This window comes from Pseudoliparis swirei, chromosome 8, assembly GCF_029220125.1.
Source record: "Pseudoliparis swirei isolate HS2019 ecotype Mariana Trench chromosome 8, NWPU_hadal_v1, whole genome shotgun sequence".
NCBI lineage: Eukaryota > Metazoa > Chordata > Actinopteri > Perciformes > Liparidae > Pseudoliparis > Pseudoliparis swirei.
In genome coordinates, this window is record NC_079395.1 from 22473369 (window position 1) to 22491977 (window position 18609).

The window sequence follows — 18609 nt, forward strand, 5'->3', positions numbered from 1 at the left end:
AACTATCAGACCATCAAGAGGAAAGTCTTCAGTCTCCATGAGGGGGCGGAGTCTCCTCCAGGACTGAAGGTGGAGCTGCTTCATAAAAGAGGAGGAGCTTGACTTCTTGTCATTGAAACAATTTGCCGTGTTCATTTTATCACGAGACCCAGGTGTATTTACAAGATGTGGCGGTGAAGGAATGACTTTAAAGCATTAAACACGTGGCGTCTCTGTGACGACAGATATAGATATTATAGATACGGTGGTCCTCTGACATACAACATGTCACTGTATCCACACCACTGCTGTCCAAGGTGCTGATCCTCAGACAGCCATGGCTGTGGGAGTCAACTGGAACTGTCCGTGGTAGTTGAGCTGCCTATTAATCAGATGACATATTAGATGTAAAACATTTAGCGATAAGGTCAATATACCTTTATTGCAGCCTTAAGAGTATAATTTGATTGTATTTTTCTTTTTTTTGGTTTGTCTTCAGGGTTAGTTATATATATATATATATATATATACATATATATATGTTCAAATGTATAGTATTGACAATGTCTTTGGGCATGATTATTTTTGAACTATTCAGAATTAGCAGCAATACATTTAAGAATACAAAAATAAGGCCATGACATCACATTTATTTGGGCTCATAAGGGTAAGAAGATAAACTAAACCTAATTGTGTTCACTGAAAAACAATGTTTGTGTAATTTGTGTGGCTTCGGGTCCTAATATTTAGTGTAATGCATTTTCATTCTAATTAGCTAGCTAGCTAACTAGCTAATGCTTCAACCACACACAAGTTGTGCCAGTGTCGGATTTTGTAATGTTTTCTTGCATTCTTATGAGTTTTTTTAAGCCCCAAATAATACTGGATTTAGTTACTCTTTAATATCGGGGAGGTTAAACTATTGAAACGAGCAGGCAAAATAAAGAAAACGGACGCTTTCGAAATCAGGGGGAAAGGCTGTGGGGGGAACATCCGGGCACTGTGGCATTTCACTCCCTCACCACCAGGGGGCAGTAATGCAACACAGGCGACGCGAGCTGCTGTTGATTCCACGAAGAAGAAGACGAAGAAGAAGATGGAGTCAGAAACAGGACGTTGCGTCTAATCTGGGAACCTGCGGACTGCCGAACATCAATAAACCCGAACCCTGTCTAGCTTTCTGAACAACTGTCCGTCTGTCCTGCGTGTCCGCGTATCACCGACAGCTGGACTCGAATCGGGTGAGTGCTGGACGTGTTTCACGGGGCAACCGAGTCGGCGGACCGTTTGTTCGCCGCCGCTCGGCTAACGCTCAAACCAGCTTAACGGTGGGCTCGCGACAGTGAGCGGCTAGCACCGGGGGCTACCGCCGCGAACAACAACCGCTCCGGTGAGGGGGGGGGTGGTCTTCTCTGGGGTGGACGGACTGGGTCCTTTCAAGTGTTCCGCGCCGTTGCTCGGTCATGTTTTGCCGGGTAGCGGCAGCAGCGAGCCGGGGGGGGGCAAACAAGCTAGCTCGCGGCACCGATACCGCGGGTCCGGTTTAACGGTGGCCGGTTGGCGTTTAGCGGCAAATGCATTCAGGTAAGCCCTCGCGCGAGCGTCCCCGGCCCCGCGGGTCCCCTCGGACGGAAGCCGTGGAGACGCACCGCGGCTCCGGTGTTCATAAGTACGTATGTTCCTTTATGCTCCTCGCTGGTAAATAACAAGGCGAGGAGCAGAATATCGTGTAAAATCTTATTTATTGATAATTTCCGCCTGCGTGGATCTGAATGTGTGATCGCGCGGAGTGTTTTATAACGTGATGGATTCCCCTTTCTTCCCCATTGTGTTCCTGATATTCATATTTCAGTGCTCGGGACAGGAAGTGTTTCCTCGCGAGCGCTCTGCTGAGCTGCTGATTGGTTGAGGGGTGTTGATCGTGTTCATACAAAGAGTTTACGTCAGCTCTCATTCATAATGACGTCATAGGGTAGGATATTTACATATTTCTGGGGGGCTTGTTTTCCCCCACTGACTGAAATCCAGGGTCACTTTTTTGAAACTTGTGAAATAACATTTAACCGTTGTTCAAAATAATAAATATACTTATTCAGGCTTAGTTTGTGCAACTGTCATCAAATGGGAATAATAAGACTATTAGGCAGTAATAGATTCTGGACGGGGTCATATAGGCTATGATGTTTTCATTAAATTATCATAATTATTAGAGGAAATTCTGGGGGTGTTTTTAGCCCCTCCTAGCTGTATCGGGGGCAACATTATATTTCTTTAGGGAAGTTTTTCCCTTGTGTATTCCCGACGCTGTGTTATCATAGAGTGCTGCACACAGGACCAGTGTCAGTCTACAGAGACCGAAATGCAATGTGTGTGTGTGTGTGTGTGTGTATGGGACTGTTTTTTTTGTGTTCATATTATATACAGTTGCTATAAGAAAGGCCGTTGCGCTCCTCCACAAGAATCTCATAGGACTTTGAGGATGTTGACGAAGTCCTCCAGAGGGTGCTTGAATGTCCTCATTGTCCCGCCTGAAGCCTCCTTCCTCCTGGCTGCTGCTGGAGACTCTGAGCCACAAGCTCCGGCCTCCGCCGGCAGCCACAAAGCGGCTCTTTGTCAAAGCACATGTGAATGCACATCGCAGCGAAACCATCTGAGGCGAGAGCTGCTCGCTCACAGCTCACGGACATGTGCAACCTGTGATGAGGGGGAGGGGGGGGCCTTCAGCGAGAAAAGATCACAAGACAAACCTTTTGGCCCCCAAGGTCACAACCTGTTTAGAGGGCCATGTGAGTGTAGGAACATGCTTCTCATGTTTATGATCTTTTTAATAATTTTTTTCATTTTATTTACTTATTTATCTATTTTACGAGTCATTTGTTTTGATGACCAACATGTGACGATAAAACCTCCGGCAATTTACCAATTAGAAAATAATAATTGGAGGTGAATATTAATGTAGGAATGTGCAGTTCATTTGTGGGTTTTATATTATTGTTTTTGTCTTTGTAAAAAATATGAGCTATTTCATTTGTTGTCAAATAAACATAAAACTTCGAGAGGATACTAATCACAAAAACACTTGATAATAAATATGGCAGGGTACTTTATGTTGAAAATCAGTGTTACACAATATTAACACTTTAAAAAAAAGAGAGGATATTCTTTTGCATGTACACATATTCCTTTCCATTATTGCTGCTCGGTTTAAATTAGTAATAATAACTTTATTTATATAGCACCTTTAAAAACAATGTTTACAAAGTGCTCCACAGAGAGTCAAAGCAAAACAAGTGGAATAGCAAGAAACCAATATTACATTTAAAAGTATATATTTAAATTAAAAAATAAATTAAAAACAGACAAACTAAATGAGGGGAACCAAAGTTCTGCATAAAAAGACTAGATCACTTAAAAGCTGTTCTTTAAAAATGTGTTTTAAGAAGTCACTGATTCTGCGAGCCTCATCCCCTCCGGCAGGTCGTTCCAAAGTCGAGGGGCTCTAACGGCAAAAGCAAATTAACTTGCTGTGTTTCGGGGTCTGATTTTTGCTCCCAACCAAATATGTTTATTTGATGCTTTGTAAATTTTTTAATCTGTATATTCTGCACCACTGGTCCTCTCAGGTTCCCCGGGCTCACAGAAGTTCCTCCCGTCGCTCACTCGTCATGGTGGACTACTACCAGGTTTTAGGAGTACGGAGAGAATCGTCCGCGGAAGACATAAAGAAAGCGTGAGTTCATCTGTTGTGAGCCTCTGGACCCCTCGGCAGACATCTTGTCCCCCCCCCCTCCCCCGAATGCAGCAGGCTGCCATTCAGCCCGCCGATGGCTCTCCGTGGCGGGTTGACGGCACGGCCGCCGACGGAACCACCGCTCTGCATCGAGGAGCCTGGTCGGGCGGTGGGACCGAGAGTTAAACTTCATCGCTCCGTGTAAACTCCACCTGGGAGCTAACGCCACTGCATCGGAGTCTGGTCGTGATGAGCGTAAATAAATTGGAATTGCAAAATACACGGAGCAGTTAAACTGGGTGCTTTGTACTTCTGGAGGAGCTGAGCTGTACTTGTGTGTTTTGATGTTTGATATCAGAAAGCAGAATAATTTAAAACTCAAAGAACTGATAACGCGTACTGCTTTCAAATATAAAAATGAAAGAAATGGAGGCAGGTTCCCAAACACGTCCTTGTTTCTTAAATTGACTGTTACGTAACCATCTCTTAACTCTTGTTTTCTTTTAACTCGTCTTGTTCTGTGTTTGTTTGTGACTTTGTGTTTCTTATGTTGCCGTCTTGTCCAGGTCGCCCTCGGAAAAGAGGTTTTTAATCTCAACGGGATTCACCTGATGAAACAAATACAAAATATCATTTAAGGAACAACTTGAAAGGGAATACAGATAATTGAATTATGTTTGACACCAGAACCGTTTAAGTCATTCAGAGGGTAGTTTAGATGTTTTACGGCGTGATTACACGGCGCTCCTCTCCAGTGTTTTACTGTAACTCGATAACCGACCGCACAGGGGCGAAGTCGTGCACTGCTGCATGGAGTTTAGATCATTACAAATATCAACTAGAACGGGCACTCGGTAGAGCGCATACCTTCACATAGCTCAAGATTGGGCGTTGAATTATGAACATTTTGGCATTAGTTGCATGCCAATTGGATAAAAACTGATTCTAAAAAAACTATGGTAAAAAGAAGATTTTGACCTTTTCATGACCTTGACCTTTGACCCGATCGATCCCAAGATCTAATCAAATGGTCCCCGGATAATAACCAATCATCCCACCAAATGTCATGCGATTTGGTTTTATACTTTTTGAGTTATGCGAGTAACACGCATACAAATAAATAAATACACGGCGATCAAAACATTACCTTCTGCATTTTCAATGTGAAGGTAATCAGTTGAAGTGTTCTCTTAATTGAGTCCGTGTCGACCTCGCTGTGAGACGCGTGTCTGTTGAACTCCCGTTTCCGACACCCCGACTGGAAGCGGCCGACGTCCACGAGAACATGGCCGCCTGCTCTCGCCACGAGTCGGCAGGCGTATGGGATAAGAGCGCAGCGTGTTATCTGTCGGGGCGACTCACCGGCCGTCTCCCCTCTGTCCTCCCGCAGCTACAGGAAGCTGGCGTTGAGGTGGCACCCTGATAAAAACCCCGAGAACAAGGAGGCGGCCGAGATCAAGTTCAAGAAGCTGTCGGAGGCTTACGAAGTCCTGTCAGATGGTTTGTATCACGACCCCTGACCCCCGACCCCCCTGTTCACACCTGGTCCCTTCACAAGGTTCACGCCCGGGCGCCGAATGCGTCCCGGGATGAGTCTAGTCTAGGAGGAACCATTTCAAAAGGTTCTCAGCATGGACGTAGAAAATAATTTCGGCTGAAAAAAATAAATTCTCAGGAGGTACATGACTGAAAAGGTTGAGACTAAGCTTAGACTAAGGCCTAGAGTCTAGACTAAGCCCTCTGACTGTCCTCTGTGTCTGACTGTCCTGTGTCTGACTGTCCTCTGTGTCTGACTGTCCTGTGTCTGACTGTCCTCTGTGTCTGACTGTCCTCTGTGTCTGACTCTTGTGTCTGACTCCTCTGTGACTGTCCTCTGTGTCTGACTGTTCTCTGTGTCTGACTGTCCTCTGTGTCTGACTGTCCTCTGTGTCTGACTGTCCTCTGTGTCTGACTGTCCTCTCTTTCCTCCTGCAGCCAACAAGAGGACCATATACGATCGCTACGGCAAGGAGGGGCTGACGGGCACCAACGGAGGCCGAGGTCAGTGACACAGGGACCTCATGCACAGCCTGATGGGAGGAGCTACAGCTCCACCTGCACAGGACTAACTAACATTCACACCCTGATGGGAGGAGCTACAGCTCCACCTGCACAGGTCTAACTCACATTCACACCCTGATGGGAGGAGCTACAGCTCCACCTGCACAGGACTAACTAACATTCACACCCCGTAGAACAGCTACGGGACACATTTTGGGGGTGCCTTGCCCAAGGAGCCGGGGATGGAACCACCGACCCTCTGATTGGAGGACGACCCTGTTCACCACTGAGCCGCAGTCGGCAATTTGTTTTTGACTGCCAAAAACCGGGTTTGATGGGTCAGGGGTCAGCAGGGCCGTCTTTCAATCAGAGGGTTGGTGGTTCAATCCCCGCCCTAGTCGATCTGCCCTTGAGCAAGACCCTCAACCCTGCATTGCCTGTGGCTGTGTCTACGGTGTGTGAATGCAACATGATTTAAAAGCGTCAGCTCAATGAAATGTAATTTAAGAAGCTGAATGAAGAATCATCAAAGGGAGAAAGTCAAAGATTTGGAGATCATTATTTTGCCAAGATCGTTTTAGTTATTGCTGAGAAAAAACCTTGACAGATTCTAAATGACATCCTTTTACTTTGTTATCGTCATTTCTCGTGGTTATTTCTGTAGAACCACACACTTAGAAATGATTAAGAAATAAAAGATTGCATTTTATATTGATTAAATAATCTCAAGGATGTTTAGGAAGTCAATCGGCTCATAATATGAATTGTATATTACATTCTTCGAAGATTACCTTCTGAACACGGCCTCACAATGAACCTCTGGCCCAGTACTCCATTTCCCCGACTAGAGCATGAACGCATCATGACGTAACTCGAGTAAGTTACGGGGTCAGAGGAGTCTCAATATTCACAAATACATAACGATGCACGTAAACAAATTACGACTTGTATAAATGTAAAAGAAAAATCTGAAATATATTTCTGCATTTCAATGTGGATGTATTTGTTTGTGGGTTTTTGAGCCCCCCCCCCCCGCCGTCTCGCCGTGGCTCGATTCGCAAATGCGACCTCCCTGTAGCCAATCAGATGTCGCCCTCATTGTTTTAACCGCATCCTAAGGAGCTCGTCTCTAATGGACTTCCTCGTGTCCGCCGGGACGGTCCAAGTCCAGAGCCGTGGGGCGGGGGGGGTCCGGTTGGATGGTGCTGACTGTCCCTCTTTGGGTTCCAGGGGGCCACTTCCACAACGGGGACCACTTCCACGACCAGTTCACATTCCGCAACCCGGAGGACGTCTTCAGGGAATTCTTCGGCGGCAGCGACCCGTTCGCGGACTTCTTCGGTGAGTCGGACTCTGCCGTGGTGGTTCGGCCCGGCCGCTCCCCAGGGGGCTTTATAACTAACGCTCCTGGCTCTCTCCGGCGCCGCAGGTCCAGACCCGTTCAGCGACGATCCGTTCTTCGGCAGCGGCCGGCGGCACCAAGGCCGGGCCAACCGCAGCCGGACGGGCGGCACGTTTTTTGGGGGCTTTGTCGGGTTTCCCCCGTTCGGTGCCGGCTTCTCACCTTTTGACCCAGGTAGGCCCGGCACCGGTGACTCCGTGACCCCCCCCACGCCACCGCTTTAATCTCCTCCCTCTCTCCCGGGTCATTCCAGGCTTCGGCTCTTTCGGCTCCATGAGCCACATGGGTCACATGGGCCACATGGGCCACATGGGTCACATGGGTCACATGGCCAGCCTGGGGGGCGGAGGCTTCACCTCGTTCTCCTCCTCCTCCTTCGGGGGCGGAGGAGGAGGCATGGGCAACTTCCGCTCCGTGTCCTCCTCCTCCAAGATCATCAACGGCAGGAAGATCACCACCAAGAGGTAAACGCCACACACACCTTCACCTGAGGGGCAGCCGGCACCGCTGAACTACACACAGTACACACAGTACACACAGTACACACAGTACACCACAGTACACACGGTACACCACAGTACACACGGTACACACAGTACACACGGTACACACAGTACACCATAGTACACACGGTACACACAGTACACCACAGTACACACGGTACACACAGTACACACAGTACACCACAGTACACCACAGTACACACGGTACACCACAGTACACACGGTACACCACAGTACACCACAGTACACACGGTACACACAGTACACCATAGTACACACGGTACACACAGTACACCACAGTACACACAGTACACCACAGTACACACGGTACACACAGTACACACGGTACACACAGTACACACGGTACACACAGTACACCACGGTACACACGGTACACACAGTACACCATAGTACACACGGTACACACAGTACACCATAGTACACACAGTACACACACAGTACACCACAGTACATGTATATTTGTATATATATGTATGTATATATATATATATACGTATATACATATATATGTATGTATATCTAGATATATACATATACGTATGTATATACATACGTATATGTATATATCTATGTATGTACGCACACACGTGTGTATAAACAACATGTGTGTATAAACAACATGTGTGTATAAACAACATGTGTGTATAAACATACATGTGTGTATAAACATACATGTGCAAGTGACGTCCGGATGTGCGCGCACACGCCGGCATCCGAGCTCTGCGGCGCGCGAGACGGAGCTCTGAGTCGTGTTAACGCGACACTAGAGACAGAATGACACGCTGCTGGAGAGACGACCAACAACAGACGGACTGGAAGCTCATTCTGCGCATGCGTTAAATGCGCTAAAAAAAATAACTAGTTAAACCTGTAATTTAATTAACTGAGTTAACGCGTTATTTTTCACAGCACTAGTATAAACATACACGTGTGTATAAACATACATGTGTGTATAAACAAACATGTGTGTATAAACTTACACGTGTGTATAAACATACACGTGTGTATAAACAAACATGTGTGTATAAACATACACGTGTGTATAAACAAACACGTGTGTATAAACAAACATGTGTGTATAAACATACACGTGTGTATAAACAAACGTGTGTATAAACATACACGTGTGTATAAACAAACGTGTGTATAAACATACACGTGTGTATAAACAAACATGTGTGTATAAACATACACGTGTGTATAAACAAACACGTGTGTATAAACATACACGTGTGTATAAACAAACATGTGTGTATAAACATACACGTGTGTATAAACATACACGTGTGTATAAACAAACACGTGTGTATAAACATACACGTGTGTATAAACAAACACGTGTGTATAAACATACACGTGTGTGTATTTAATCAGAGTTAACGTCATTCTAAAGTCACACATTGTGTTCTAAACATGTTTAATAATCCATCAAACATGGAGCATGAACCATGAGCCGAATACAGAGATCCTCCAGGTGGCTGCAGAGTACCACAAGGTCAGAGGTCATAAGCTCCGCCCCTCCATGTTAGAGGACATGGACCGAACCTAGACCAATCAAAGCCCACGTCAGATGCCTCTAGTGGCCGCTCGGTGTAACAGCAGCGAGACGCTCAGGATGGCTCAGGCGGAGCTGACGGTAGATACCAATGTCCAACATGGAGGGATCACACACACGCACACACACACACTAACAACCAAGAATATTTTTACTTATTTTAATTAATTAAGACCAGATAAAAGGGACTCACTGTGGCTCTGACATGTTCTTTACTCGCCTCTTATTAGTGGATCATGTGAGCCAATAGAGTAACGTCTGGTTTGGTCCCGCCCCCTTTCCCCCCCAGGATCATAGAGAACGGCCAGGAGCGGGTGGAGGTGGAGGAGGACGGGCAGCTGCGGTCGCTCACCATCAACGGCAAGGAGCAGCTGCTGCGACTGGAGCAGAAGTGAGGGGGGCGGGGGGCGGGCGGACAGACAGACAGACAGCGCCCCCTGCTGGAGAAGCGTTACCTCGGCACAACCGGCAACACACTTGAGCTTCGGGAGGAGCGGGAAGAAGAAGAGGAGGCGGAGAACCAACAACAACAATGTAATAATAGTGCTCTCCTGTTGTTTGGATGTACATACCTAGGTTTGTGTCCCCCCCCCCACGTCCTCCCCCGCCCCCCCGCTGACTCTCATTGGCTCCCCGGCGGTTCGATTCCCAGGATTCGGACGCAGACTTTTTTTTCCTATGCATTTTTGTTAATGTGTTTCTGAAGTTGAGCCGTCCTCGTTTCGTCGCTCAGGGTGGTGTTATTGTTTCAGTGTTTGGGACCACAGTATTGCTCTGATGTATATGACCCCCCCCCCCCCCCCACCCACACACCTTCCATGATGCACTCCACTCAGTCTGTGTTACGACACACACACACACACTGCATTCAGAAAACAAAGCATGAATTTGGCTTTTTCCATCTGAATAGTAAAAAAAGAGAAAGTGTTGCGTGTTGCATTTGATGCTGATTATTATTTTTTTAATGTGGGTATAAAATGACAGAAGCTCCCCCCCCCCCCCTGTTTACTGCTTGTCTAACCCCTTCTTAGTAATAATTACTTTTTTATAAAATAAAAATACAACGCTGGTAGGATGAGTTATGCAATTTTATATGTTCTGAACAACGTGTTTTCTTTCCTTTGTTTTTCTTTGTCTATTTAATTGTGCATGTACACCTGTCGACGTCGAGTCTTAATGTTGAAGCTGCATCCTGATGCACAGAGGAAGGCATTCTATAAATGATATATGGACATAGAAGGACGTGTGTGTACTTTGTTATTCAATAAATCTTGAGTTTCATCCTGTTTTCAGGATGCGGAAACACGTCTGAATGGGTCATGATCATCGGGGGGGGGGGGAGAAACCACTGAGAACCATTATGAAATATTTATAAGCTGAAGAGCTACGAGTATTACTTTAGCCACACAAGTACTGCATGTACTTTGTATCTTAAGTTTATTTTGTATCTTAAGTCTACTCTTGAGGTTACTTTGTGTCTGTCAGATATCAGTCAGATGTTGGTGAGATATTATGAAGATGACAGGTTTGAATCATTTGCAGGTAATAGCATCTCACCAAAGCCGACACGGTGGTGGAGCAAACGGCTCCTGATGAAGCAACTAAAGAAGATCTCAGCTTTGATTTCACAAATTACTGATTTGACTTCACATCGGATCAGGAGGAACTTCCAACAGTAGAAAAACAACCTTTCATGGGGAAAACAAGTAAGGACCCTTCAAGAGAGACCAGAGGAGGACCACTCTCCAGGATGGACAGAACAATCGATGTCATGTGACCAGGTGAACAATAGAAGTCATGTGACCAGATGAACAATAGATGTCATGTAACCAGGTGAACAATAGATGTCATGTGACCAGATGAACAATAGATGTTTTGTGACCAGATGAACAATAGATGTCATGTGACCAGGTGAACAATAGATGTCATGTGACCAGGTGAACAATATATGTCATGTGACCAGATGAACAATAGATGTCATGTGACCAGATGAACAATAGATGTCATGTGACCAGGTGAACAATAGATGTCATGTGACCAGATGAACAATAGATGTCATGTGACCAGATGAACAATAGATGTCATGTGACCAGATGAACAATAGATGTCATGTGACCAGAAGAACAATAGATGTCATGTGACCAGATGAACAATAGATTTCATGTGACCAGGTGAACAATAGATGTCATGTGACCAGATGAACAATAGATGTTTTGTGACCAGATGAACAATAGATGTCATGTGACCAGGTGAACAATAGATGTCATGTGACCAGATGAACAATAGATGTCATGTGACCAGGTGAACAATAGATGTCATGTGACCAGATGAACAATAGATGTCATGTGACCAGATGAACAATAGATGTCATGTGACCAGATGAACAATAGATGTCATGTGACCAGAAGAACAATAGATGTCATGTGACCAGATGAACAATAGAAGTCATGTGACCAGATGAACAATAGATGTCATGTGACCAGAAGAACAATATATGTCATGTGACCAGATGAACAATAGATGTCATGTGACCAGATGAACAATAGAAGTCATGTGACCAGAAGAACAATAGATGTCATGTGACCAGAAGAACAATAGATGTCATGTGACTAGATGAACAATAGAAGTCATGTGACCAGAAGAACAATAGATGTCATGTGACCAGGTGAACATTAGATGTCATGTGACCAGATGAACAATAGAAGTCATGTGACCAGAAGAACAATAGATGTCATGTGACCAGATGAACAATAGATGTCATGTGACCAGATGAACAATAGATGTCATGTGACCAGAAGGAATCATTACAGAGTAAGAACACATTCACTGAGTCTGACAGAGTGTATAATAGTTGGTCGTCAGCATGGACCACGATCCAGACCTCCATGATCCATGAAATCAATATATGGGACGTCTGGGGACAAACAAAGATAATGTGTAGTCTTTGTATGACTCCATGAATCACAAACAAAGATGGTCAACAGCCATTAAAACAAATCTGTTTCATGTTTCATGTTTTATGTTTCATGTTCCATGTTTCATGTTTTATGTTTCATGTTACATGTTCCATGTTTCATGTTACATGTTTCATGTTTTATGTTTCATGTTCCATGTTTCATGTTTTATGTTTCATGTTTCATGTTTCATGTTTCATGTTTCATGTTTTATGTTTCATGTTTCATGTTTTATGTTACATGTTTCATGTTACATGTTTCATGTTTCATGTTTCATGTTACATGTTACATGTTTCATGTTTCATGTTACATGTTACATGTTTCATGTTCCATGTTTCATGTTTCATGTTCCATGTTTCATGTTACATGTTACATGTTTCATGTTCCATGTTTCATGTTTCATGTTGCATGTTTCACTTTACATGTTTCATGTTACATGTTCCATGTTTCATGTTTCATGTTCCATGTTACATGTTTCACTTTACATGTTTCATGTTCCATGTTTCATGTTACATGTTCCATGTTTCATGTTACATGTTTCACTTTCCATGTTACATGTTTCACTTTCCATGTTTCATGTTCCATGTTTCATGTTACATGTATCATGTTCCATGTTCCATGTTTCATGTTACATGTTTCATGTTTCACTTTACATGTTTCATGTTACATGCTTCACTTTACATGTTTCATGTTCCATGTTCCATGTTTCATGTTTCATGTTCCATGTTACATGTTTCATGTTTCACTTTACATGTTTCATGTTTCACTTTACGTTTCATGTTCCATGTTTCATGTTTCATGTTCCATGTTTCATGTTTCATGTTCCATGTTACATGTTTCACTTTACATGTTTCATGTTTCACTTTACGTTTCATGTTTCATGTTTCATGTTTCTTGTTCCATGTTCCATGTTTCATGTTACATTTTTCATGTTTCATGTTACATGTTTCATGTTTCATGTTACATGTTTCATGTTCCATGTTTCATGTTTCATGTTCCATGTTTCATGTTCCATGTTTCATGTTACATGTTTCATGTTTCACTTTACATGTTTCATGTTACATCCTTCACTTTACATGTTTCATGTTCCATGTTACATGTTACATGTTTCATGTTTCATGTTCCATGTTTCATGTTTCACTTTACATGTTTCATGTTTCACTTTACGTTTCATGTTTCATGTTTTTTGTTCCATGTTCCATGTTTCATGTTTCATGTTACATGTTTCATGTTACATGTTTCATGTTTCATGTTTCATGTTTTTTGTTCCATGTTCCATGTTTCATGTTTCATGTTACATGTTTCATGGTTCATGTTACATGTTTCATGTTTCATGTTTCATGTTCCATGTTACATGTTTCATGTTTCATGTTACATGTTTCATGGTTCATGTTTCATGTTCCATGTTCCATGTTACATGTTTCATGTTTCATGTTCCATGTTTCATGTTTCATGTTGCATGTTTCACTTTACATGTTTCATGTTACATGTTTCATGTTTCATGTTCCATGTTACATGTTTCACTTTACATGTTTCATGTTCCATGTTCCATGTTTCATGTTACATGTTCCATGTTTCATGTTACATGTTTCACTTTCCATGTTACATGTTTCACTTTCCATGTTTCATGTTCCATGTTCCATGTTTCATGTTTCATGTTACATGTTTCATGTTCCATGTTCCATGTTTCATGTTACATGTTTCATGTTTCACTTTACATGTTTCATGTTACATGCTTCACTTTACATGTTTCATGTTCCATGTTACATGTTTCATGTTCCATGTTACATGTTTCACTTTACATGTTTCATGTTCCATGTTTCATGTTACATGTTCCATGTTTCATGTTACATGTTTCATGTTTCATGTTCCATGTTTCATGTTTCATGTTCCATGTTTCATGTTCCATGTTTCATGTTTCATGTTCATGTTACATGTTTCATGTTCATGTTTCATGTTTCATGTTACATGTTTCATGTTCATGTTTCATGTTCATGTTCCATGTTTCATGTTTCATGTTCATGTTCATGTTTCATGTTTCATGTTCCATGTTTCATGTTACATGTTTCATGTTCATGTTCATGTTTCATGTTCCTTTACATGTTTCATGTTTCATGTTTCATGTTACATGTTTCATGTTTCATGTTTCATGTTTCATGTTTCATGTTTCATGTTTCATGTTTCATGTTTCATGTTTCATGTTTCATGTTTCATGTTTCATGTTTCATGTTTCATGTTCATGTTTCATGTTCATGTTTCATGTTTCATGTTCATGTTTCATGTTCCATGTTCATGTTCATGTTTCATGTTACATGTTTCATGTTACATGTTTCATGTTCATGTTCATGTTTCATGTTCCATGTTCATGTTACATGTTTCATGTTCATGTTCATGTTTCATGTTACATGTTTCATGTTTCATGTTACATGTTTCATGTTCATGTTCCATGTTTCATGTTTCATGTTCATGTTCCATGTTCATGTCATGTTCATGTTTCATGTTTTATGTTCATGTTTCATGTTCATGTTTCATGTTCCATGTTCCATGTTTAATGTTTCATATTTCATGTTTCATGTTTCATATTTCATGTTTCATGTTTCATTTTTCATGTTTCATATTTCATGTTTCATGTTTCATGTTTCATGTTTCATGTTTCATGTTTCATTTTTCATGTTTCATGTTTCATGTTTCATGTTTCATGTTTCATTTTTCATGTTTCATGTTTCATGTTTCATGTTTCATATTTCATGTTTCATGTTTCATTTTACATGTTTCATATTTCATGTTTCAATGTTTCATTTTTGATGTTTCATGTTTCATGTCATGTTACATGTTTCATGTTCATGTTCATGGTTCATGTTACATGTTTCAGTTTCATGTTTCATGTTACATGTTTCATGTTCCATGTTACATGTTTCATGTTCTTCATGTTCCATGTTTCATGTTCATGTTTCATGTTTCATGTTACATGTTTCATGTTCATGTTTCATGTTCATGTTTCATGGTTCATGTTCATGTTTCATGTTCATGGTTCATGTTCATGGTTCATCTTTCATGTTCATGGTTCATGTTCATGTTCATGGTTCATGTTTCATAGTTCATGTTTCATGTTTCATGTTTCATGTTTCATATTTCATGTTTCATGTTTCATTTTACATGTTTCATGTTTCATGTTTCATGGTTCATGTTCATGTTCATGTTTCATGTTTCATGTTTTATGTTCATGTTTCATGTTCATGTTTCATGTTTCACGTTCATGGTTCATGTTCATGTTTCATGTTCATGTTTCATGGTTCATGGTTCATTTTCATGTTTCATGGTTCATGTTCATGTTCATGTTTCATGTTTCATGTTTTATGTTCATGTTTCATGTTCATGTTCATGTTTCATGTTCCATGTTTCATGTTCCATGGTCCATGTTTCATGTTACATGTTTCATGTTCCATGTTTCATGTTCATGTTCATGTTCATGTTACATGTTTCATGTTACATGTTCATGTTTCATGTTACATGTTTCATGTTCATGTTCATGTTACATGTTTCATGTTACATGTTCATGTTCATGTTCATGTTACATGTTTCATGTTTCATGTTTCATGTTCATGTTATGTTCATGTTCATGTTCATGTTTCATGTTTCATGTTACATGTTTCATGTTCATGTTTCATGTTTCATGTTTCATGTTCCATGTTTCATGTTACATGTTCCATGTTTCATGTTTCATGTCATGTTCATGTTCCATGTTTCATGTTACATGTTTCATGTTTCATGTTCCATGTTTCATGTTTCATGTTCATGTTACATGTTTCATGTTACATGTTTCATGTTTCATGTTACATGTTCATATGTTCATGTTACATGTTTCATGTTTCATGTTCATGTTTCATGTTCCATGTTTCATGTTTCATGTTACATGTTACATGTTTCATGTTACATGTTCATGTTCCATGTTTCATGTTACATGTTACATGTTCCATGTTTCATGTTCATGTTTCCATGTTCATGTTTCATGTTCATGTTTCATGTTTCATGTTACATGTTTCATGTTTCATGTATTCATGTTCATGTTCATGTTTCATGTTACATGTTACATGTTTCATGTTACATGCTGCATGTTTCATTTTTCATGTTACATGTTTCATGTTTCATGTTCATGTTCATGTTCATGTTCATGTTTCATGTTCATGTTTCATGTTTCATGTTTCCATGTTCCATGTTTCATGTTCATGTTTCATGTTCCATGTTCATGTTCATGTTACATGTTTCATGTTTCATGTTCATGTTCCATGTTTCATGTTACATGTTTCATGTTACATGTTTCATGTTTCATGTTCCATGTTCATGTTTCATGTTCATGTTCATGTTCATGTTTCATGTTTCATGTTACATGTTTCATGTTACATGTTTCATGTTCATGTTCATGTTTCATGGTTCATGTTACATGTTTCATGTTTCATGTTTATGTTCATGTTTCATGTTACATGTTTCATGTTCATGTTTCATGTTACATGTTACATGTTTCATGTTACATGTTTCATGTTCATGGTTCATGTTTCATGTTTCATGTTTCATGTTCATGTTTCATGTTACATGTTTCATGTTCATGTTCATTTACATGTTTCATGTTTCATGTTCATTTCATGTTTCATGTTCCATGTTTCATGTTTCATGTTCATGTTCATGTTACATGTTTCATGTTCATGTTACATGTTTCATGTTCATGTTCCATGTTTCATGTTCATGCTTCATGGTTCATGGTTCATTTTCATGTTTCATGGTTCATGTTCATGTTCATGTTTCATGTTTCATGTTTCATGTTTCATGTTTCATGTTTCATGTTTCATATTTCATGTTTCATGTTTCATGTTTCATGTTTCATATTTCATGTTTCATGTTTCATGTTTCATGTTTCATGTTTCATATTTCATGTTTCATTTCATGTTTCATGTTTCATATTTCATGTTTCATGTTTCATGTTCATGTTCATGTTCATGTTTCATGTTCATGTTCCATGTTCCATGTTTCATGTTTCATGGTTCATGTTCATGTTCATGTTTCATGTTCATGTTTTATGTTCATGTTTCATGTTTCATGTTCATGTTCCATGTTCCATGTTCATCTTTCATGTTCATGTTTCATGTTCATGTTCATGTTTCATGTTCATGTTCATGTTTCATGTTCATGTTACATGTTTCATGTTTCACATGTTCATTTTTCATGTTCATGTTTCATGTTCATGTTACATGTTTCATGTTTCATGTTCATGTTCATGTTCATGTTTCATGTTCATGTTTCATGTTCATGGTTCATGTTTCCATGTTACATGTTTCATGTTTCACATGTTTCATGTTTATGTTCATGTTTCACGTTCATGGTTCATGTTCATGTTTCATGTTCATGTTTCATGGTTCATGGTTCATTTTCATGTTTCATGGTTCATGTTCATGTTCATGTTTCATGTTTCATGTTCCATGTTTCATGGTTCATGTTCCATGTTCATGTTCCATGTTTCATGGTTCATGTTTCATGTTCATGGTTCATCTTTCATGTTTCATGTTCATGTTTCATGTTACATGTTTCATGTTCCATGTTTCATGTTACATGTTACATGTTTCATGTTTCATGTTCCATGTTCCATGTTTCATGTTTCATGTTTCATGTTTCATGTTTTATGTTCATGTTTCATGTTCATGTTTCATGGTTCATGGTTCATTTTCATGTTTCATGGTTCATGTTCATGTTCATGTTTCATGTTTCATGTTTTATGTTCATGTTTCATGTTCATGTTTCATGTTTCATGTTCCATGTTCCATGATTCATGTTACATGTTTCATGTTTCATGTTCCATGTTTCATGTTACATGTTTCATGTTCCATGTTCATGTTCCATGTTTCATGTTCATGTTTCATGTTCCATGTTTCATGTTACATCCTTCACTTTCATATTTCATGTTTCCTTTTACATATTTCATGTTTCATGTTTCATATTTCATGTTTCATGTTTCATGTTTCATTTTACATGTTTCATATTTCATGTTTCATGTTTCATATTTCATGTTTCATGTTTCATTTTACATGTTTCATATTTCATGTTTCATGTTTCATGTTCATGTTCCATGTTACATGTTTCATGTTTCATCTTCCATCTTTCATGTTTCATGTTCCATGTTCCATGTCTCATCTTTCATGTTTCCTGTTTCATGTTCCATGTTTCATGTTTCATATTTCATGTTTCATGTTTCATGTTTCATTTTACATGTTTCATATTTCATGTTTCAATGTTTCATTTTTGATGTTTTCATGTTTCATGTTTCATATTTCATGTTTCATTTTACATGTTTCATATTTCATATTTCATTTTTCATTTTTCATGTTTCATTTTTCATGTTTCATGTTTCATGTTTCATGTTTCATGTTTCATGTTTC

General features: G+C 40.4%; 1 protein-coding gene across 1 annotated transcript; it reads left to right on the forward strand.

The window, feature by feature from the left end:
• The first annotated feature begins 1061 nt into the window (after positions 1-1061).
• On the forward strand, positions 1062-10539 carry LOC130197700 (dnaJ homolog subfamily B member 6-like). The gene is made up of 8 exons (XM_056420527.1): positions 1062-1220; positions 3603-3709; positions 5100-5209; positions 5684-5749; positions 6980-7090; positions 7179-7325; positions 7405-7615; positions 9520-10539. Exons 2-8 carry the CDS (start codon positions 3645-3647, stop codon positions 9623-9625), a joined length of 816 nt encoding a protein of 271 aa, XP_056276502.1. The 5' UTR covers positions 1062-1220; positions 3603-3644; the 3' UTR covers positions 9626-10539.
• Positions 10540-18609: the final 8070 nt, after the last annotated feature.